The sequence below is a fragment of the Apostichopus japonicus genome, chromosome 21, assembly GCF_037975245.1.
Source record: "Apostichopus japonicus isolate 1M-3 chromosome 21, ASM3797524v1, whole genome shotgun sequence".
Classification (NCBI taxonomy): domain Eukaryota; kingdom Metazoa; phylum Echinodermata; class Holothuroidea; order Aspidochirotida; family Stichopodidae; genus Apostichopus; species Apostichopus japonicus.
The window spans coordinates 15,211,004-15,235,699 of NC_092581.1; the positions used below are offsets into that span (position 1 = coordinate 15,211,004).

Here is a 24,696-nt window from a genome sequence, read left to right on the forward strand (position 1 = left end):
CGATTATGTAAACTATCTATTAATCTTTGCCTCAATGTATTTTCTTTTTTAAATTATCATACACATTTTAGCCATTTAAGTTACATTAAGGGTAGGGAGTCATTAATTATTCCTTTCGATATTTTTTTCTGAAGATTTGATCACGCCGTGACATAAATCTCATCCTAAATGAAACAGAAAAATTTCCCAAAAAGTTTACTTTTACGTAATTATTTAGAGTAAAATTTGACTATAATGAAGCTATTAAAGTTTTTATCGGGTTTTCTTCCCCTAAGGATTTCATGTTAGAAAATATATCATAATCAACAAAAGGTTAACCCAGAAAGCTGTTTTAAATTATTCACAAGAAGCATACATATTCTTATCAGCATTGATTGGTTCATATGCAAGTCTGACGGCAAATTCTAGCTATATGATTGGCTAACAGCTTGTTTTCTGAAGGCGTCGAGAAAATGATGCCTACCTCACCTTATTACCTTAGCTATAGACATAAATGTAATGGTAATTCCTAAAGAAAATGAACTTCAATGAACAAAAGAATACATTTGTGGGTTGGGGTGGGTGGGGGGCTTAGCAAGAATTCTTTCGGACATTAATGATGTAATACTATCTATAAATTGTGCGTATAGGCTATACACCAAAGGGTTTATTACTTACCTTGTCCAGAGCATTCCATATATCTTCCGAATTAGCATTCTGGTATGCCCGTTCATTTAAAAATCTCTGTTAAAAAAGGAAAGTGCAAACAGCTTTAGTTTATCGAAATTTCTTTCTTCTATACTCTTTCTTAAATGGATTAAACTTTGATAATGTAAAAGATATGTCATGGTTTTTAACTGATACCGTAATAATACAAAGTTGTTCGTCTGAATCACGACATTGTAAAGTCACACAGTCTTTGATTTTGACTAGGAAATTAAACACCAACAATGGGCTATATAGACGGCATCACTTGACATATTTTGTCACATATGAATACTGGTTTCTCACCAAGATGGCCATGGAGAATTCTGAGGCCAAGAGGCAACGACTAAAAAAGAGGCCTAATACGGGTGCACTGCGGAACATGTGCATAGTTTTAATAATGGATTTATTTTGTCTAAACCGAATTGTCAGGATCATTTCACAGCCGTAAGGTGTTTCTCACATGTACTGAATGATGATGCTCTCAGTGAGGAGAGAGAGGTGGAGGTAGTGTGGGCTTCTAAGACTGATACCGTATGTAGGTATACTGTAAACTCCTGATTATTGTACAACCATTTTAATTTCGGGTCACATCTATTATTGTTGTCCTCTCTGGCGTTCCATACCGGATCTTCACTGATTATCGAATGTCATGTTAGCTCCTGATCAACCAAACATTCAACTTGATATCCAATACATCAAGCGGGAGGAAGAGATCCCCTTTTTTCTTCTCATTCTTCCCAAGAGTCAGGGTCGCTAACCTTCTACGCGATTCATTTTAAAAATCATGACTTGCATTGAAGATGACAAAATGTTCGGATGGGTTGGTGAGAATTTCTAGACAGACTGTGATTTTTGACACCTTTCCAATCATGGCCAATTATTAATGCATATGTTGCTTGCCTCGTTTAACACCGATAAAGAGCTTTTAAAGTAGTGAAATACAGTCGTTTGCTATATTTACTTTCACTGAACAAGAAAATACGGTATCTAGGGTTTGCAGTGTTAGGGGGGAAAATGAGTTAATACATATCCCGTCGGTTAAGAAGAAAAAATGTCTTAGGAAGGAAAGTGATCCACGAAACGTGCTTTGAAAAGTCCACACAAAGTTATCGTATTACGATATCTGCATATCAGAGATAGACTATCGCAGTGATGTGAACGTTATGTCTCAGGATCTCAAACATGGAACATTAAGTTATATCTTTTACACAAATGGAAACTTCTTTCTCAAAGAAATTAGCCATTTAATAAGACTATGATGATGATGATGATGATGATGATGATGATGATGATGATGATGATGATGATGATGATGATGATGATGATGATGATGATGATGATGATGATGATGATGATGATGATGATGATGATGATGATGATGATGATGATGATGATGATGATGATGATGATGATGATGATGATGATGATGATGATGATGATGATGATGATGATGATGATGATGATGATGATGATGATGATGATGATGATTATGATGATGATGATGATGATGATGATGATGATGATGATGATGATGATGACGATGATGATGACGATGACGATGATGATGATGATGATGATGATGATGATGATGGTGACGATAACGATGACGATGATGGTGATGATGACGATGACGATGACGACGACGACGACGATGACGATGATGACTTTGAAGTCGACTTTTAAGAATGAGGTATGATCTCACAGTGTGAAATATTTGGGTCATTCGTATATAATTCATATTGGCCGTACATCGGGAAATCCTTGTCGTGGGGACCTACCTCCATTCCTGTCCTGAAAGCTGTTTCTCCAATCAGATCTAGCAGCATCCGAACAACGGCGGTACTCTGAAGAGGTGAGGAAAATAAGCACATAAAATCTAATCGCATATCATTAGTTATTTTAACTTATATGAAATACCTTCTAAACGTGCATTATATAATACATCGTAGGAATGCAATAATACAAATATTGGTAGGCTAATTATTTCTGACAGAAATGAGAAGTTGGTCGTGTTTGAGTTGATAGCTCGATATACCCTTTTCTCCCGATTACGAAGTCTGAATAATAAGGCAAGAAGATCATCAGAAAAAACGCATTTACACACGGAGGCGTCTAGAGCCGGGGGTGTCCGGGGGGGGGGGGGAATAACGTCATCCGGTTCCCTTATTGAAGTCTTCATAAATTCATTTTTACTTTTATTGGCGTAATGAAACTTTTCTTCTGGTGTCCGAAGCCCTGATCTGATCCAACGTTTGCCATATCCGAGGCCCCCTATAATTGACCCATTGCCTGTAGGTCCCACCCCCTTAACTCACCCAATCCCTTCGTCATGTTCGTATATACCCCATCATGTTTACCCTGATTGGGGTGCAATTGCACACAAGTTTTAAGAAAAGTTACCGGTATACGCAACATGTTCCTCGCTTGTATGATTAAATTCCGCTACCTGAAACCACCTCTTTGATAGGCTCACCTCTCTCCAAAAAAAAATGTTTTATTTATGAATTATGAATTTGATTCGCATTCGAGGGACTTTTCAGGCCTTTTGAACTTTTCTTTCATGATCTACCACAACCTATAAATGAAAGTAAGACACCGATTAAACGAAGCAGAACATACTTACAACTGACTTGAAGGATTGTTTGATCATTGGAAATGAAACTATCAACAGGGAAAGTTCATAACACTTTTTTTTTATCTTAACATTTTAGAGAAAGGGCAAAACATAGCAGAGAGAAAAAAAAACAATTAACTAAGAGGTGCTTGCCATGTTAAATTTCTTCTTAAAACGGTTCAGTTTGAAATGTGGTAAAAAATCGATACTAAAATAACGTGACATTACGTAAATTTCATTAACAGCCTGTATAAAGAAGTCACGTTTCATTTAAAGTAAGGGCGAAAAATGTGGGAAATTTCTGATTTGCCTTCTGCGCAATACCATATCGATATCATTAATGATAACAGATGAATACAAATAAATATTGGGTACGACACTTTCAACATTGCACAATAATGATTTATTAATTACTTTTGAAATTAACTTTCCCCTTGCAAATTATGTTACACTTCATGACTTTGAATTTTAGTTTCAGCAATAACCGATCCAAACTTTTCATAGGAAAGTTGCCGCCAAACTGGCGATAAAGCGCAAACAACTTACTGCTTAAATGAACATGATATAAAGTTTCGTTCAAACTTGTTAAATCGATATTCCGCTGGTTAAAATTGAAACTGATTGCTCAAAAAAGTTACAGGTAGATTATTTTATTTATCTGCTCAAAGCCATGCACATACTCACAGCATTTTGTATGACGAAAGATAAAATTGTTTTTTTTTTTTCAATTTTGTTGGTATTTTGTGAAAGCATCTGGCAACAACAAAGTGGGTGATGTCGTCATGGCAATTAAGCTGAATTTTGTTATTCTTATTACGTTTGAATAGTTTAACTTAAAGTGTGGAACTATGTTTATTTTATATGTCTTAAGGATAACTGTTACAATGTCTTTCACCGAAATAAATTCCAGTTTAACCAATTTGAATTCGTAACGCAATTTATATGTCCTCTAACTTGAACAAAGTATCAAGTTTATTTTGTTACACGTAGTAGAATAGTTTCGTAAATAGATGTGCTACATAATGGACATTTTCGATTTAACATTCATTAACCTATTATCTGACATCATTACCTAATTGTGACGGGCAAAAAAAATCTACCTATTGAAAGAAAACTTGAATCGAATTAGGTTAACATGAATGTTTGATTTGATTCTGTTTCAACTTACATAATAGCCTATATATCTAGTATACATTTAGTATATATATATATATATATATATATATATATATATATATATATATATATATATACTTGTGTCATGAAACTGATGCGACATTTTGATGTGATATTCTATACTAACTATATATCTTTTAGTGCATGAACGAGTGCCATCCAGAGTGATCTAGTTCTGTGACAATATAACATGACATATTCCTACAGCCGATTCAAAATCTATAGCAATTCACGTGTAAAAACCGGCTTGAATTACACGACACAGTATCATGTCGTAAGAAGTCTCTTAGGTGGTATAGTAAATGTATTTCTTATATGTACTGAGAGAGCTATATATCAAGATAACAGGTTTGTATTTGTGAAGATTGCTTCACAATCATGCAGCTATACAAGGCAGTGCAAAGTGGATATTAGCATATGGCACACATTCACTGAGAAATTAAAGAGATATTTCCTGCGATAGCCGATGAGATACTTTGTATGGAAGATAGAACAATATATTCTTCACTGTTGTTACTGAAACCCATATGGTCAGTGATATCAACATGGCAGATGTTCTCGTAAAAAAAATTGTTCTTTCCTATAATGATATATGCGTTTGATTTGTTCTTGAAATGTGATACATATTTGTCATATTTGATTAGCTGTCAATGTCGTCTGTATTTAAAATTTCATTAAAATTCTTCTTTTCTTTTATTTTCTCTTTTTCGTAATCCCCCCCCCCCCATGCCCGTCTCCTCTTTGGATAAATTATTGCAACATTATAATACAAAACAACTGTTGTCTGCTCAATTACCAGGATGACATTATTCACTCTGCTGTTGCCAGGTGCAATCACAAAATATCAGGAAATTTGAACATTTCATATCTTCGTCATCCAAAATGTTTAAAGAATGTGATATGTACCCAAAGATGCAGAAAATTTCGACCAAATTTGTTTAGCAATAAATTTCAGCCATCGGACGGTTCCTTTTAACCAAAAAAATCGCAGAAAGAACTTTAACTCCACCGTAATCTTCATCCTGGTCATCTTTAAGACTACAGCTTGAGCCTTAATATATTACGTCATGTGACGTCCTATGACGTCATATGACGTCATGGGATACTCACCTTCCAGTAAATAATACGGTCGAAATTGTCCAGAACCTGTGACGGTTTATTGATTTCACGAAGTATTGGATGTGACGTAGGCATTGCGTCAAGCTTCATAATGGAGAGCATATTTTGAGTGAAAGCCTGATCTTCTAACTGAAAAAAATGATTGGAAATTATGTTTTAAAAAAAAACAACAACGTGAGATAAAAAAAAAAATAAAGCAAAATGAAAACAGCAATAAACTGAGTAAATCGCTTTAAAGAATGTTGATGGATAGTGAAGTATCAACTATCAAACGTATACATGTAGAAAAGTAGGTATTTTCTATAACAAACAAAAACTTCAAACGGCAAGGTTTAACAAACCATATATTACTTATATACCGTAATGACACTTCAGGAGATGTTTGCAATGAATTCCCTCTCATTACCAGTATTAGGGCGAGTTGCTGGTTTGGGTGTCAGAGCGTAGCGCATTCATCTGATGCTTGACCTATCACCGCAACGAATTATACTTACAAAGCTTCTCACTCGGGGATTGAATTTTGCTGAACCACAATTATGCACGAGTTATTTACCTATATATAATTATGTGACTTGTTATTTGGGGTTAGTATATACCTTTCAGTGACGATTAAGTTTCCGGATTGTGCGCACATAATGAGAATAAAAGCAAAAAATAATTATGTTTTACTTTTCTTGCAAATATACAGCAAATGACCAAAAAACAAAATAATAGCAAACAGAAATAATAAAGAAAAAAACAGAAAAGGGAAATTGACAAATAGAGGAGGAGTAAGAAGAAAAGGTCACGTGACCCTAAAACCTTGAAATCTAAGATGACACCACAAAAACAAAAAAATGATATGATAAATCTTGGAGGCTCTTTTGGGAATGTTGTATAAAATACTGAGTCACACATTGGTTGGAAAACAGGGGACATGTATTGGTGTAGATACCAACGGGGCCATTAATTACCAAAATGGCGGTGCATAAGTAAACCGGCAGTAAAAAGTAAGGAATATCAGCATATATAGCGTACTAAATATTTACACTAATTTACAAAGGTTTGAACAAAATTGCATTTTCGGCTAAGTTTTGGAGAAAAGAAACGTTCAGAAGAGGGGACCCAGGGAATCGGGGAATCAGAGACCCCGGACTTTTACCTTCTGTTCACCCCCCCCCCCCCCCACAAGTCATGATCTCAACCATACACTGTGAAATATCTGAACATGTTAGGGCATACCTTATTGTGATGGTTTGACCTGTGATATCAATATAAACGAAGTTACAACACTTTTGGAAATGAATAGTTAGAATTAAAATAATAGCGGCTTGTTTTTGGGGATAATTTTTCTTGGTTTATACAAATTTCCAATTTGGAGGGGCAAGGCGGATGTTTCAGCAGGCAGTGTGTACGACAATTTCTCTTTAGGTTTGAATTAGCACTGTCTGTCACTGTAATATCCCTTGAACCCCCCTTGCCCCCCCCCCTTGTTCCCCCTTGTTCCCCTTGTTCCCCCTTGTCCCCTCTCCTCCCTTCTCCCATCATCCCTGCGTCATGATATATCGGAATCGATTGAGAGAGAAAGAGAGAGTCGAAGGAATACGAAAAGTATCTCGGTTTACATTTCTTTCCGCGTTGTATCTCCGTTTTTTTATTATATTTCGTGTTTCTTAAATTTCCCAGGTCCCCTCCTCGCCAATACTCAGAATAACTTGATTGTTCGTCGGATATCTAGTATAGGTTCATACACACTGTAATGAAATAATGGTTAAGGCTATATGTTAAGGCTATGATAAACCAAATTCTAATTTCCAGGCGAACAGCCAGGTTCCCTCTCAATCTCCTCGTCGAATTGTTTTTATTGGTTTTCTCAATTTGTTAGGTTTAAAGAGTGAAGATTCCTCGGTAACCAACCGAAAACTGTTCTCTTTTTTTTGTCTCTTATTTTGTTTTATTCAGTCTTTCTTTCTTTACCCCTCTGTTTTTTCTTTTCTCTTTTTGGTTGTTGGTTAGTTCAACTGTCGGCTTCCGGTGATCGTTTCATCTTCATTTAAGGTGCAATTATTTTCAAGCGATATTTCTCAGAGCAACCCAGAAATTCGCTTGCCTGGGAATAAGCTACAAGTTAACAACTCGCGTATGAATGCTAATCCTTCATAGAGTTCTCGTTCTCTTTCGTGTCAATTTAGGAGTTAAACTTGACCTTCAAATCCAGGTTTCCTTCCATTTCTTCATGTCTTTCTTAAAAAATGAAATAGTACAAGGAACAAACAACGCAATAAAAAATGAAATAAAAGCCCTGGATATAGCGTTTAATGGTGTTTAAAAGAGTTGGCATTCCTTAGATAATTTCGTTCCCACTTCTTAGCAGCAACAGGAAAATGTTTCTTTATACGATATAATGAGTTTTGTCGCCTCATAAGGCATAATTTTTGTACTTTGTGGTGGATCTTGGGGGAACGGTAATGTGTATATCAAGTTCGTGTCACGGAACATATCCGCAAGGTACTGTGCCGCCAGACCATTTAGAGACTTATTTACACCATTGTCAATCTTTTACATTTTAAATACATTTTTCGAGATTGAAATCATTTTCAATTTCAGATTCAAGGTTAGCTTCTGATCTATCATCGAATGTTGCAGTTAGAATATTTCTTGATGAATGCTTTCTGTCGACGACTTAGTCTGAGAGCATTTCTAGCACTACTGGCAAACCCCAAACTAAAACTACAATATACTCAAACATCGGTAAAGTGTATATCCATTATAATATGGAATACAAATATTGTCAGTATAAATGAATGGTTTTATACGCTTAAGTAAAGCCAATCTACTGAATACCAGCTTGTAAACAGCATCGACCTGTTTATTCCATTATTAAACACTCATTGGTGATTTTTTACGCCCAGAATCTTTCCAGAAAAATATGCTCTCGATAACAGTATATATCAGCGGCAATATTTAATTTGTTCTTTTGATTGGATACTTCAAGATTTGAATCATTTTTGTGTAAATTTGAACAAATATGGCCTTCTTACGAAATGTGTGTGTGGGAAAGGGGAAGAGGAGATGGGGGGGGGTTATACCAGGGGCGGCGGAACGGGAAAATTATTGGGGGGCTAATGTGTGGAGACTATCTAAGCGGAGCGCCACCATCAGTTGGCGCGGAGCGTGCAAGAATTTTTTTTTTTTTTTTCAAACCCCCAGATGGCCGGAAACGGCACTTCCCGAGTGTTTTATGCTGCGAATACCTAGCCGTAAAATATGGGTCTCAAGCCTGCAATTTCTCAGATTGCACGTAAAAGTCTGTTAAAACATTGTAATTTGTATATTCGATAGTGTTTTAAGAGAGTAGCTATTACTCGTAGTGTACTCGCAAAGACGTTTTTGAGTGTAGTAAGGGCAGTGGCGGAGCTAGGGGCATTGGTCAGGGGGGGCAAGAATGGTCTATAGGGGTGCTTTCGACACTATCTAAGCGGAGCGCCACCACAGGTTGGCGCGGAACGTACATAAAATTTTTGAGTAAAGATACTCCCTACATTGCAGGAAATGACCCTTTCCGAGCCTTGCTAATTTGCAGCTAAACGGAGAATAAAAAGGTGTCGTCGCCATTTTGTCGGAAAATTACACCAACGGAATATGACAATGTCAATAGGTATATGAGAGCGCAATAAAATAGTCAATAATCGCGAATAAGTATAAAGTAGTGAAAAGCTGAAAAGGGCGCCAGCAGTCCATTTGAGTCCGTCAGGGGGGGGGGGGGTCATACGCCCCCTGACTGTATATATGCACGCTCCGCCACTAAGTAAGAGGATGTTGGAGAACTGGCTGAAATGAGGCTACGTCATTGGCCTAAGACGAAGTTGTGTTACGCTTACCGGTACTCTCACTTACTGCTTCCACTTTTCACGGGGCGTGAAGACGAGGTTGGGGTGACAATGTGGTCTATATCCAGGGGACGGGCCGAGGGTCCCCCAGCAATTACTAAAATTATTACACCTATATAGTATACGTGTGCATCGGACAGATCGACAAGTATGCATTGAACAATGGGCAGATGCACGTTTCGGAGCCTTGGTAAATATTGGGGGGGGGGGGCTTATCATGCATTTGCCCCCTCAACTTTTTCATTGGGGGGCTAAGCCCCCAAGCCCCCCCCCGGTTCCGCCGCCACTGGGTTATACCTTATACCTGCTGGTCTTCGAATGGATTTCACAATTTTCTCTTGCAGTTATGAACTACAGTACTGCTATTTAATCTTAACGGCGTGAAGGCAAACGCGTGTCATCGTTTATTGCCAAATCATTGTACTGTATGATAGGACTTAAAATTGTAAAGATATTGTCATGGCAACTGTCATTAGTAGTAGTAACGATGGTTTAGGACAATCTATTGTTAAGGGATTATATTAATATGAATATTGTTATTAATATTTTTATGAATATTTTTATGAATTTTTTTATGAATTTTTTTTATGAATTTTTTTTATGAATTTTGATATGAATTTTGATATATGATTTTGATATATGATTTTTATATGTTTAATTAATATTATTATCATTATGTTTTAGTAAAATAAATTGTATGATGTCATATGACAGAACGCCCTCTATTAACAAAGTTTTAGGATTAAGTGCGCCCTCCTTTTCCAAAGTTTTGAGAGAGAAACATGACACGTTGGCAACAAGTTCTGACATGATTGGCATTTAACAGAGGGGGGTGTGTTAATGATTGAAAAGGTATCTTAATGAGGAGCTTAAGTAGAGTGCTCTTATGTAAGATGATAAGAATGATGGCGAAGCGGAAGTAAAGAAAGCTTTAGAAATGATTGCGACGGATTATTGTAAAAAACCAATGATCACTTTGAAGATGGGATGAGGGTATTTTTCACTATACGGGTTTATTTGTGTCATAAGGAGACAGACGGACGTAGCTTAATTATGAAAGCAATGATTAAGGGGGGATAAGGGTACCCACGTGTATATCCTTATGCTTTTGATGGAAAAGGCTTACAGGCGTTTCATTGTTCAAAGATTAAAAACAGAGATATTGGTGTGTTGTAAAACCCTTTATAAGATCACTCTGCATCGAAGCATCTCACTGTTCACATCGTTCCTCAGCCAATCTCAACTCTTTGGACTTAGAATATTTTTGCTGTTCAACTATCTGAAAAGTTTGGACTTAGAATATTTTTGCTGCTCAACTACCTGAAAAGTTCGGACTTAGAATATTTTTGCTGTTCAACTATCTGAAAAGTTTGGACTTAGAATATTTTTGCTGCTCAACTACCTGAAAAGTTCGGACTTAGAATATTTTTGCTGCTTCCATCCTCTCAAAAGTTTGGACTTAGAATATTTTTGCTGCTCAACTACCTGAAAAGTTTGGACTTAGAATATTTTTGCTGCTCAACTACCTGAAAAGTTCGGACTTAGAAAATTTTTGCTGCTTCCAACCTCTCAAAAGTTTGGACTTAGAATATTTTTGCTGTTCAACTATCTGAAAGTTCGGACTTAGAATATTTTTGCTGCTTCAAACTTCTCAAAAGTTTGGACTTAGAACATTTTTGCTGTTTCAACTATCTTAAAGTTTGGACTTAGTCATTTTTACGGATTCTTGATTTGGACGACATTCATATCATGGCTTCCTCAATCGAAACTTCGACGCTTTGTACCGATGACTCTGTGCGGCAAGGCTTGAAGAGACTGCGCCGTCAAAACGCAGTGCCTTTGGACTTGAACATTATTAAAATGGCCAAATTGGTAAAAGATGTAACGCCACCAACACCTCAAGACGAGGAAACCCGTCTACAATGGCCGAGCCCTACTAAGCGGTCGTCGCAGTCACCTCCACCAACGGTATCGCCATTGACAGAGGGTTACGACGAAGCTGGTTGCAAACCAACGCATGTGAGTAAACCTGCTCTGTTTCATCTCGAAGGCAATACGCATGTACAGTTACATACATTTCGTGGCAAGGCTTACGTTACCATAAGACAATTTTATAGCAAGGATGGATGTGATGCATTACTACCGGGAAAATCAGGGCTTACTTTATCCGTCAAACAGTGGGGTGAACTAAAATTTTTAATGACGCGTATTAGTAATGCGTTGAAGGAAGTTGAAAAGAACCCTTTGCCTTCACGTTCAGTTTATGAAAAACATCATTTACAACCTGAGAATGAAACTAACACGCTTGAAAAACCTTTCAAAATGATAGCCTTATCTCGTTGGATGGGGAAGACATTTATCAGTCTACGTGAACACACACGATACAGTAAGTTTGGAAAATGTTATCCGACAAAGAAAGGTATAAATATAACGGGGGAGCAGTGGATGTGGTTGGAGAGTATTGTGCCTGACATTGACGAAAAGCTCGCAGCGATGATTGCTGATTGTAACAGGATTTAGTATTCATATGTTGTTCGTACTATGTTTCAGGATGAAACTGAAGTGATCTGGGTATTGGATTCGGATGAGGAGGCAGAACTGGAGACCCCGAGCGTGAATGCACCACAACCGGATGTAGTGGCCCCCAAAGTGTCTAGGCACATCAAGAGGCGAAACCCCAGATGTCAACCAAAGAGGTTGTTTGAAAAAGGCATCGTCGTAGATGAGGTCCAGACAACGACAACCGAACACGAAAAAAAGTTGCAACGTTTAGCAAAGAATGTGATTTGTCAAGAGCTTTGGCATATCATAAAACAAAAATGCGATGATTTGTGTTACGGATGTAGTGTGGACCATCCGAGTCAGATTGAGCACGACTGGTGTCTCATGGCCACGGACGATGAACGCCTCGCAATGTTCCTGGATGATTCCGTAAAAAACTTGGACATTGAACATATTTTTAAGACCAAATATCTGGTGGAATGTCGTGCATTGAAGATAAATATGCCACCAGAGGAATTGTGGATAAGTTATTATTGTGTGCATTGGGTATTACGTGAAGATGTTGATTTGTTAAGAAGAATAATGTTAAGAATAAGTAATAATGATTAAAAATGTGTAACGTAAACAATACATAATTAAGATGTTAGTTAAAATAAATGTAAATGATTGTGTTGTAAGTAAAAGCTAAACAAATATTATCTTAAGCTTTTTTTTTTTTAAATTTTTAAATTTTTAATCTCAATTACAGTCTATATACGACAGTTACACGTGTGTTCGTTTGTCGTGTTTTGGCTTACAAGTCTCCGTCATTTTATTTTTATTTGTCAGGAATATTAAGCTACACCATCCCATCCCTCCCTTGCATGTTCCCCGTTCCCCCATTATTCCCCCTCCCCCCCCCCCCTTACAAATGATATAGTACCAACACCTTGTTTAGCCATTTAGGATAATGATATCGAGGAGAGTTTATCATTCACTGTCCGCTCCTCTCATAACAAAGAACCTTGTCCCTCCCCCCACCATGGATGCAAACCACGAGGACTACTTGCACAAGATTTATTACGACCCCCGACACCCTGCGAGTTATGGAGGGGTTAACAAACTTTACTCAGAAGTCAAAAAGGAAGGGGTGCATCAGCTTACCCGAAAGGCAATTCTTGACTGGATGAAAAAACAAAATACGTATACGCTACATAAAAGCTCAAGGAGACTTTTCTCTAGAAACAGAGTTTTGGTTAGTGCAATGGATCACCAATGGGAGATGGATTTGGTTGATTTAAGTTCTCTTTCGCGGTACAATCGGGGGTTTAAATTTTTGTTAACGTGCATCGATGTCTTATCGAAGCACGCATGGGTAGTACCGATCAAAAATAAATCTGGGACTACCGTATTGAACGCTATAAAAACCATGTTTTCCTCGGGCAGAACGCCATTACAAATTCATACTGACAGAGGTGGGGAATTTTTAAATAAAAACGTTCAAAGATTTTTAAAAGATAAAAACATTCATTATTTCACGACCAACAATGAAACTAAAGCTTCTGTCGTGGAAAGGTTCAACCGCACTTTGAAATCGAGGATGTGGAAAGACTTTACCTATCGCAATTCTCTGAAATACATCGACGTTTTACCCAAACTCGTAAAAGGTTACAATCGTGCGTATCACAGATCCATTAAAATGCGACCCATAGACGTTTCAAAGGAAAATGAAGGACGGGTGTGGCAGACGTTATATCCTTCAATAGCACGGAAACCGAATGACAATTTTAAATTTAACTTACAGGAAAGAGTTAGAATTGCAAAATCAAAACTCAAATTTGAAAAGGGTTATTTACCTAATTGGAGTGAAGAAGTATTCACGGTAGTGAAGCGGAAACCCAAACCTATACCCGTATACAAACTCCAGGACTGGGATGGTGAGGCCATTGAGGGTAACTTTTATGAACATGAACTACAAAGTGTTCACGTCGATGAGAGCGCCCTATTTAGAGTCGAAAAAGTTTTGAAGAAGCGAAAGCGAGGAGGCCGCACTGAATATCTCGTTAAATGGCAGGGATATCCAGCAAAATTTAACAGTTGGGTGAAGGACGTGGACAAGATATGATGGCATCGCACTTTTACGTGACGTTGCCTAGCAACAGTTCATACGAATATTTTCCACGTAACACGCTTTCTAGTTTCACGACGCAGTTGGCAGAGCCTATTGTATTATCAGGGAATTGGGAAGTAGCGCTTTGTGAAATTCAGTATCCTTTCAATTGGCACAATGTGACATATAAAAACTGTGGCATGCTCCTCAACGAGAGAGAGATTTGTTTACCCGAGGGATATTATGACACCATACAGGAAGTCATAGATGCCTTTCACGACGAATTAACCCCAGCGGAGACAGCCAACGTGAAACTACATCTCAACAAGCATTCTTTCAAAACCGCGGTGAGAGTAAAAAGAGGTTACAGCCTCGCTCTTCAAGGTCTCAGTCAAATGTTTGGTTTCTTAGACCATAACAAGATATGTACGGAGGGATTCAACATCGGTGACGTTGTCTCAGATGTACACAATGGCGTCACCAGTTTTTTTGTTTACAGTGACATAGTCGATCATCAGAGGGTAGGGGATGCTCACGTGCCCTTACTGCGCGTTGTTAAAATAGGAGATAAACGCCCAGGGGAGCACATCACGGTGTCGTACACCAATCCGCATTACATTCCCGTTCGATCCCGAATGATAGAAAACATCCAAATAGATTTAAGGGATGATCTCGGACAATTGATTCCATTTCAACTTGGGCGTGTGATCGTGAAACTCCACTTCAAGCAGAGTAAATCTTCCCTTTTTACCTAATCCTAAACGTATCAATATGAAGAATTCATTTGAAGACTACTACCTTCGCCAGGTAGGACGTGGACTTCCAGTGTTCACTGGTTACCACCATCAGAGAGGACACGGATTAGGAGGTATCTTAGGGCGATTAGCCAGATCAGCCCTTCCATTTTTAAAGAGTGGGGCTAAAACACTGGGCAAACAGGCGTTGTATACGGGAACGGAAATTATGAACGATGCGCTGCAAGGAGAACACATTAAAACCTCTGCTAAGCGACGACTTGGTCAAGCAGGACAACGGATGGTCACGAGTGTACTGGAAGGATCAACTTCGAGAAGGAAACCTTTAAAAAGAAAAGCAAAGCCAAAAAACGTCAGAAGACAACGAACCAAGCGAGTGAAGAGGTCTCTGGATATTTTCGACGTGTAATCATCATCATCATCACCATCATGGCCCTTGTTCACAATAATTCATGCGAGTGCATGAAATCAGAGTTGGATTTGTTCACAGTACCCCCAACACAAACCAGCATCGTGAAGGGCAATTGGATTCAATATCATCCTCTCACTAATATCACCGATACATCCCCGATACAATTTTCCGTGCAGGGATCGACCGAGGATTATCTCGATCTGTCTCAAACTATTCTTCACGTGAGGGCAAAGTTGAGTCAAAGTAACGGCGATGATCTCCCGCCGGACGCAAACGTTGGTCCCGTTAATTTGTTATTACAGTCTCTCTTTTCCGAAGTAGATGTCACGTTAAACGATCGTCTGGTAACGCCTTCAACGAATACTTACGCCTATCGTGCGATGATGGAGACATTGCTCTCTTATGGCCCGGAAGCCAAGGAATCTCAACTCACTGGAAGCCTGTTCTACAAAGATACTGCTGGAAAAATGGATTCTTGTAATCCCAACGGAGATCAACAAGTGGTGAATGAAGGCCTAAAAGCCAGATACGAATTTGTCAAGAACAGTAAGGTCGTCGATCTGGTTGGCCCCTTACATTGTGATATGTTTGTTCAGCAAAAGATGTTATTAGGTGGTGTTGAAATGAAAATGAAGTTACACCGTAACAAAGATGCTTTTTGTCTCTTGTCCGGTGAAGCAAACGCATCTTTTAAAGTTCGCATCGTGGATGCTTCGCTTTACGTACGTCATGTTAAAGTTCACCCTGAAGTGGCTTTAGCACATGCCAAGGCTTTGGAGCAAGGCACTGCTAAATACCCTATCAACAGAGTAGAAGTCACATCGCTTTCCATCCCGAGAGGAAACTTAATCTTCAAACGGGAAAGTTTGTTCTTGGGTAATCTACCGAAACGAGTGGTGTTGGGAATTGTCGACACGGAAGCTTTTAATGGTGCTTACAACAGAAACCCATTTAATTTTTATCACCATCATCTGAACTTTTTAGCGTTATACGTCGACGGTGAACAGCTACCATGGAAACCGTTACGCCCTAGTTTTACGGATGACCGCTACATCATGGCCTATCAGACCCTTTATTCGGGATTAAATAGTATGTTTAGTGACAAAGGCAATCAGATCAGCCGAAGTGACTACGCCAAAGGTTACACGTTGTATGCCTTTGACATGACCCCTGACCTAGCGAGCGGAGGCCACTTTAATCTCCGCAAAAACGGAAATGTGCGCCTTGAAATGCAATTTGAGCACGCATTGACCAGAAGTGTAAATGTGGTTGTATACGCTGAATATGACGCCGTGGTAGAAGTGGATAAAACTCGCAACGTATTCATAGACTTTTAACGCTCTTCTCTGTAATCACCATGAATACAAAACAATTAATGACGATCATCAAGTCAGACGCAATGTTGCGCCCTTTATGTCGAGGGGTATTTCCAGCGGACTGCCTGCCCACTCAACGCATGAAACCCCCATGGTGTCTTATAGCAAACACGGATATAAAAGAAGAACCGGGAAGTCATTGGGTGGCTATTTTCGTTGGCGTTGAGCAAACAGAATTCTTTGACTCCTTTGGACGTTCTCCCGAAGCATGCGCCTCTTATTTTAGACCATTTCTAAGAAGACACGCTTCAAAATCACCCCTGAAAGTCAATGACAAACAGATACAAGACTTCTTTTCAACAGCGTGTGGCCAACACTGTTTGTATTTTTTATTGCACAGAGTTAGAGGTCTGTCCATGTCGCGAATCGTCAACCAGTTTACGAAGGATTGGCAACTAAACGACTCTTTGGTCAATGCATTTATCGAACGACGCTATGACGTCGCCCTACCTATCGTAGATGACGAATATTTGGCATTTCAAATTGCCAGAATCATTTTTAAAAAGGAGTGTGCGTGGTAATCAGGATTCAATTATGCGTAGGCTAATGACGATAACGGCCATGAGACGACTGTGCACCGTTTTCGTAGTCGAGACATTTGTTTTCTCTTTATATTTAGGGTAACATTTGAAAACGGGTTCATTTCTTTAAATGCATTCGACGAAACTACAACATCCCTTTACGTGCGTCATTGCAGGGCCTACTGGTTGTGGTAAAACGCAGTTTGTAAAGAAAATTTTGACGCAAGATGTCATTGAAGGAACGCCTGAGAGGATTGTGTATTGCTATGGGGAATACCAGCCAGCTTTTATGGAGCTGTCTGCTGCCCTCTCTAACATCCGTTTTGTTGAAGGTCTCCCGACGGATTTGGAGACATATCTTGACCCTACTTACAAAACGTTGATGATTTTAGACGATATTATGACGTCACATGGGAACGATCAACGCATAACTGATTTGTTCTCCAAAGGATCACATCACAGAAATATTTCCGTGATATATATTTTACAAAATTTCTTTTACGGGGCAAAGGAAACGCGTAATATCACACTGAATGCACATTATATCGTGTTATTTAAAAACCCGAGAGACAAAACCCAAGTCTCAAATTTGGCCAAACAGATGTATCCCGGTCAAGTCAAATTTATGCAAGAAGCGTTTGCAGATGCTACCAAGAATCCATACGGATACCTCTTCATCGATTTAAAGCCTTACACGCCCGAGGATTTTCGTATCCGTACAAACATTTTTCCACATGAGACGCAGTATGCATACGTACCCAAATGATCGAAGGAAATAAACACAAACTGATAAAACATAGACACACAGATCTAAGGCCTTCATTTTTTATCTGAAACGCAGACATGGCACCACCATCACGTCGCTTGAGAAACCATGCCCGGGAAATTGATTTTTTATCGAAATGTTCCCCCAAACAGCGAAAGGCTTTCCTACAACACGCGGACCCCCAGTTAATCAAAAGTTTATGTGAATGCGCCGCCAATGTTGTAAAAGGAAATGTGCCATTATCTCGCGTCCAGAAGTCGAAATTGTCGCGGTACAAGAAACATCTCAGGGAACTATCCAACAAACGCCTATCCAATAAAAAGCGCAAGGATATATTAATACAGAGGGGAGGCTTTTTGAGTTTGATATTAAAACCTATCATTCAATCTTTGGGAGGCATGTTACTAGGTGCTGTGACGCAACGATAAAATATCATGCAATATACCAAGAAGATGGTTCTGATGCCTCAGGATGTGGCTCGAGTGGTTCACGCAACCAATCAGGATAAAACACCATCTCGACTCCACCAATTGGATGAAGCCATGAAAAACACTCTAGATAGGAAGGACCTAACCCTGTACGAAAAAGTGGACTTGTACCATCAGATTCTACAACGCTATTTGGACGCAGAAAAAACAGTTGGGGAACCTATCGCGCTGCGTGTTATGAGCGATACGACGACGACGATGGATCAGTCCCAGAGTCAAACTACTACCCCTATTAACAAGGATCAATCTTCCAAGGAGGAACCAAATTATCAATTAATCAAACATTTTCCAAAATCTATTAAAAACAAGGCTAAACTTTTGTTAGACCGTATTCATCATCAGCGTTTATCAGATCATGAACCTACTATCGACTGGAATTTAAAAGGGGAGTTAATCTATGAGGGTAATCCAGTAGTCGGTTCTAACATCACCGACTTAATCCTCGATCTGTTACAATCGCGTAAAGATTTTAATCCTATTGGGTGGCAACAGTTTATGAGAGGTTTAATGACAATCAATTTTCCCGAAGCCTACGTCGGAAATGTAACAAGGCGACAATATATGCACCAATTGAAGGATCCACCCGCCCGATTATTACCCACTCCTCCCGGGAAAAGAAATTCTCGTAGAAGATCATCTCCAGCTAGACCAATGTCTAAACGGCATAAATGGTTAAAATGGGAAGCCCTGTAATCATTATTTTCATTTATTTATTATTTTTATATTTTTTATAATCCGTCATTACTTCCTTCATCATTAGTTCATCATATATCATCTTAGCTTTTAAATACAAAAGAGGAACATAAATAAAGAAGACGCAAAAGCAAGTGAAACAAAACACGAAATATGATGGGGTGTGTGTGGGGGGTCAATACCCTTCTCTTTTTTCTTTCTTTTATTTCAATACGTTTTTTCTTCAATTGAAATTCATTTTACAAACAATTACGTTAAATAATAAATTCTCAAAATATATATACATATAATATTCTCTCTTATTTACATCTTACGACTTTTACTCATACCTTCCATTTTTTCCCACCGTCCCATATAACCCCCCCCCCCTCCCCCATTGATGACATTACGTCTTAGAAATCAAATCCATAAGGTACGGTTCTGAATTCATCTAAAATGATTCTTTTGTCGTAAACGACTCTGTAATCTTTTTTCATCGTCTTATTGACGATCTTCCTTCTTTTGACATCCCGGGTGATTTTATGTGTATCAGTGACCGTTACGACGGGAGGTTGTTTTTTCTCATTCACTGATTGTACCATTTCATACAAAGTATTGTAATTCACTTTTTGAGTGTTTTCATAATTTAAAGTAATTCCGCGAACTTTGCATACGGACATGCCACTATCTAACGTATAGGCGTAATTTTTTGGCCCACCCGTACAAAAGGAAGCAATGAACTGTCCGTCCTTTGGATCGATTTCATTAGTCAAGTCCCCGAGATAATCCCCGGTGGGTGGTTCCCATTCCCCTGGCTTCGTAACATAGATTATACTATCTGTGTCGAAGTATAAAACTCTTTCCTGCAAACGATCGAGTACATCGTACAAACGCAGTCTAGCGTGACAAGTTGTAAAGGCTGCAATTACGACATTAACACGGGCATTAGGTTGAGCAAATTCCTGGTACTCTTTGTAGCAAACTTCTAAGATTTCCTCGTTAATTAAACGTATGTTTCTTACGTCAGTTTTGTCAGAGTCTTGTATTAATTCGTAAAGGCGTGACACGTTGGTCACGACTTCGGTTTTTTCCAAATCTGACCGCTGACCGAATTTTCCCCAAAAGCTGTTCAGCATTAGTTTAGCTAGTGCTCTGAGCCCAGGATTATAGTTAATCTTGCTTGAATCTAATTCAATGCCCTCGTTTGCTGCATAGTCTGCAATGTACTTGTCTCGATCGTCTGCAGTGATACACCATGAAGGCCACCCCGAAGCTTCCTGTTTGACTTTCAAGAACGTGTTGATGTAGTCAGTGAATAAACCCCCCGTTTTCTTTTCTTTATCATACTGTGCCCTGTTCTCGAAATGCCATACAACTTCGACGTTCAAAATTTTGTAGCCTTTTGCAACCGCTTTCTGAACTTCAAGCGTTACCCATGTACCAGTGAGTGCTCTTTCTGAATCAGAATGTGTACAGGGGGTTTGACATTTACTTGAAACACAACTCAAACAAAGGGGAAACATCAGTTTGTTATGTATTTTGACTGGAAGTACTGGGTGAAATAAATTTCTGGGGGGTAGTATCTTACACCGCACTAATCCATAGTACTGAGACATATCATGTGATAAATCATCAGTCACCACTTTTGGGTGATACATAGGATAGGAGCAACACTTGTTGACGTACGGATACAGAGAACAAAAATCGACATATTTAATTTGTTCACCCCCTTGAACTTCATGAAGTAATTTGACTCCATTGGTTCTTCCCCCGAAAAATGCTTCTCGAGGATTCAATGGCTCGAGGTTTCTTGGTACCTGTGCAATGCACATTTTCATATCGAGGGACAGATCTTGATTTAATTGATTCCATTGGTGCCCCCACATTTCTACGTAAACATGACCCGGATAAACATCACGAAAGAATTGCTTTCTCTTTACAGTCCGATTGTAGAGCTCCCCCATTGTAATTTGATGATACGGATGTATTGTGTCCTCGTCATAGCACGTCGGACATCCGTGCCACCAACACCCTTGAAATTCAAAAATAACGTTACCCTCCGTAGCAAACCCATCTACCCAGTACGGTCCCATTTTCCTTTCCCCTTCATTCTGAGCATGTTGTATGTATATGTTCCTCCTAACACTTTCGTACCGTAACCACTGAAGCGATACATAAGAATTTTGCTTTTGTTTTTGATGATGGAAGACTGCAATTGTATTAGGCTTCAAAAAATTACGCCTAAACACTAAATTACATGCGGAGGCTATCGTCATGCAATGTTTGAAAGGGTCAACGCCTCGCAAGTCTTTCTCTGTAATTGCCATGAAGAATTCACGAAAAAATAAACAACAACGTCTCAAAATATCAACATCACTGATACAGTACGACACTATTTCCTTTTGAAAGTCAAACGGGACATTCTTCTGAAGTTCACTTTCATACCAACTCAAAAACTCCTTTCTCTTTTTAACCGACATGGCATTTGGTGTGTAAAAGGATGCATCGGGCAAAGGGCCCACATAGTTTTGATTTGCCTCGGTATTAAATAAATGTGGAAAATAGCCTTTCCTCAACTCATCGATCCCAAACGTTTTGGGGAGAGCAGCTAAAGGCATAGGCATAAAATTAAGGGAATCGATAAACCGAATCTTTTGACTCGACAGTTCAATTTGCATAATTTTCCCGCCCGTGGTAATGATGTTCGGCGTCAACCCTAATTTGTAAAGAAAATCCAAAATAAAATACCCGTCAAACCCTTTGAAATTATGCGCTATAAAAGTCGTATTCTCTTTTTTAATAAACCATTCCCCGAATTTGTTTTGAGTGTTAGCCCCCGAAAATATGACTTGTTTATCCCCACAGAAATTACACAGAGTCTCAAATGATTCAGAGATACACCCCTCACAAACCACCTGGGCAACACATAAGTTTGGCACATGTGTTCCACTTTCTTGGATGGTCTCAAAATCATAAAATACGTACGCGCGAGGGGCAGAGTTTTGTTCATTGTCTTCTTTATGACTTGAACCCTGTTGCGCACACACTTCCCCCATCTCCTGACCCTCTTCCCCTTCTTTTTCAAAAGGTTTTTGTTTATCCTTATGCACTTGAATAGAACACTTATGACCATCTGTTACAGTCAAATGACAAATCTTACAATAATACTCATTACAATTATGCTTGCTGTAACCCCCGTCCCTGGTTTTCCTTAACCTCACTAACCGATCGCAGTGTTTACATTGTCGAAACCGTTCACAAACAGTCATAGAATCACCTTTGCTTTTTTCGTTGATATGATTTCTAAAACAGTTTTCATTTTTAAATTCACGGTTACACTTGTTACAATGAATCCATTGATTATTCACTTCGGTCTTGCAATTTCCTACAAAACAAACGTTGCATGTACTCTCACATACGTGTCTGAAGCGATCATCGTACAATGTATTGTGAAAATGACAATAGTATCCTTTACCGTAAAAAGCGTTTGGTTGAAGTAATAAATGATAGTGTCCGTCGTGCAAGTGGAGAAAAATTTGTTTCCCTATCGCTAAATCTGAGCCTTTGAAAATCACTTCGGGGGACTGTAAACCGCTTAAAACAATTATTTGAAAACGGCGACCAAAATGATTTTGAAAAGTTTGCAGTTCTGGAATACCGCACATTCCTTGGGGTACCCCCGCATTTTCGTGTAATTCTTTCGCTAATTCGAGCTGAATCTTTCTACCCTTTTTTATTTGACTCAACTTAGGGTGATTTTTGTCTTTTATAGCAAGGGCTGTCACTAGAGCTCGAGCGCAACAAAGTTCATCGTTACCCCGTGGAATGGAAATGATGCATTGCTTACCACGAAAAAAATCATCAATTGATTGTCTACCGGTAAATTTATACCGGTTAGACCTACCCCCACCTGAAGGCATTTTCAAATGGATCAAATTCAGCCTAAGTTCACTGTCTAGATATAATTCCCGATTGGACTGTAAAACCTTCTGGATTTCGGCCATAATTTTCTCCACTGTCACGTCACGACGTCTTATGAACGGTAACGCAATAGGTGTATCTAATTGTTCTGATGTAATAACAATGCGAACCATATCGTGAGGCGATATATTAGAACTTAATTCATTACCTAATAAATGATCAAATATCTGACCTAAAATTTGGGGGAAATTATCAATATTGACTCTGTCATTCTCTATTAAGTTAAACGTAATACAGTAATCGTTTGATGTCGCTTTGAATTTTTTAACATATTTTTCAGTCACTTTATCAATATTATAAAATTCACTTACATCATAATTACTGAAACTGTCTTGACTGGTGTCATGCTCAGATGAAGGGTCAATGTCTTCTTCTTCTTCTTCTTCTTCTTCTCCTTCTTCTTCTTCTTCTTCTTCTTCTTCTTCTTCTTCTGCGATATCCCTTAGGCGTTTACGGCCTTCTCCGGTTTGTTCGGGGGGCGCTTGTGTAGAGAGTCCAGAAGGCAAAGATCCTTCGTTGATCCTTCCTACAATATCCTGGTCTGTGTCTTGTTGTCGAATAGGGGCGGTAGATGCACTTTCATGGACAGGAGGAAGCGTAGGGATAACTGAAATCATTTCTTCATCAGTAACCCCTTCACATTCCCCGCCATCAACTAGCCAGTCTAATACCATAGTCTCCAAGGCATCCATTTTGGGCAACTCGGACTCGTTTAACCATTCTCTGATCATATCTGTTAAGAACACGTACAAATAAAATACAAATTCATTAAGAACACAGAGCAGAAAATTAAATACAGGGTTAAAGAGTCTAATCGTAACTGTTACTGAATTTAGTTTAATTTGGAATGTTTTCTATTTTGAATTGAATAAACGATTCCTTCTAAACCTATACGTGAATATATATTCGAATGAAATGAACGTCTTACCTCTTTCTCGTTGACTGGATGATACGTTATCGCTAGGCTGATCCTCCGGACGTAAAAAATCACACATGCGCTCAAAAAATTGCTCACGTTCCCCCTCGTTCAGGATTTCCTCAGCAGCGATGACTTCCAAATCCTCAAAGCAAGAAGCAGCAACAATTTTTTGATTCGTGGCATCCATGCTTGATATTTTGGTTTTTAGTTTACGAGCGTATGAAAACTTAGAACGAATATTTCGACAAGTTGGTGATGTCAAATGACTTCTATCTTGATCAAACGCGTGGGTAAGAGTGAGGCCCGCGAAACTGAAACGGCGTGGCCCTCGTGCTCATTTCTTTAGTGCGCATGTCTAAAAACAATTAGACCCGTGATTGGTTATTCGATTTAGGATGGCCCTACCACTCAATCCTTCAATGCGCATGTCTGAAATCAAACTGAGCGCGTGATTGGTTATTCGACTTAGGATAGGCCATTAACATCCTTTCCTCCTAGACTTAAATCCATTACAGGCTCAACCTGTCAATCAGCCCTCGACAAACTTAAACTTGTTGTTACACAACTTTCGTGTTTTTTAACTTTAACCTTTATTTTTGCTAATGACTGAGTTAAACCCCTCATTCATCGAAGACACTCTGCTGGTACCAACGCCCATTAGAGCTAGGCTCCTTATCGAACGTCAAACCTAACTTTAACCTTTATTTTTTGCTAATGACTGAGTTAATCCCCTCATTCATCGAAGACACT

At 38.8% G+C, this 24,696-nt stretch overlaps 2 protein-coding genes across 4 annotated transcripts in view; one reads left to right on the forward strand and one right to left on the reverse strand.

The window, feature by feature from the left end:
- Positions 1 to 24,696, reverse strand: part of LOC139962733 (aminopeptidase N-like) — a 77,617-nt gene that overhangs the window by 19,666 nt on the left and 33,255 nt on the right. For all 3 annotated transcript variants that reach the window (XM_071962985.1, XM_071962983.1, XM_071962984.1), the window contains exons 7-9: positions 5,588 to 5,725; positions 2,466 to 2,531; positions 658 to 723 (exon numbers count right to left, since the gene is read on the reverse strand). In XM_071962985.1, the coding sequence (XP_071819086.1) occupies positions 658 to 723; positions 2,466 to 2,531; positions 5,588 to 5,725 (270 nt within the window). The remainder of the gene's footprint in view (positions 1 to 657; positions 724 to 2,465; positions 2,532 to 5,587; positions 5,726 to 24,696) is intronic.
- LOC139962734 (uncharacterized protein F54H12.2-like) lies at positions 9,939 to 19,425 on the forward strand. Its single transcript, XM_071962986.1, has 2 exons — positions 9,939 to 11,484; positions 12,016 to 19,425. The coding sequence occupies exon 2, from the start codon at positions 15,241 to 15,243 to the stop codon at positions 16,558 to 16,560; it is 1,320 nt and encodes a 439-aa protein (XP_071819087.1). The 5' UTR covers positions 9,939 to 11,484; positions 12,016 to 15,240; the 3' UTR covers positions 16,561 to 19,425.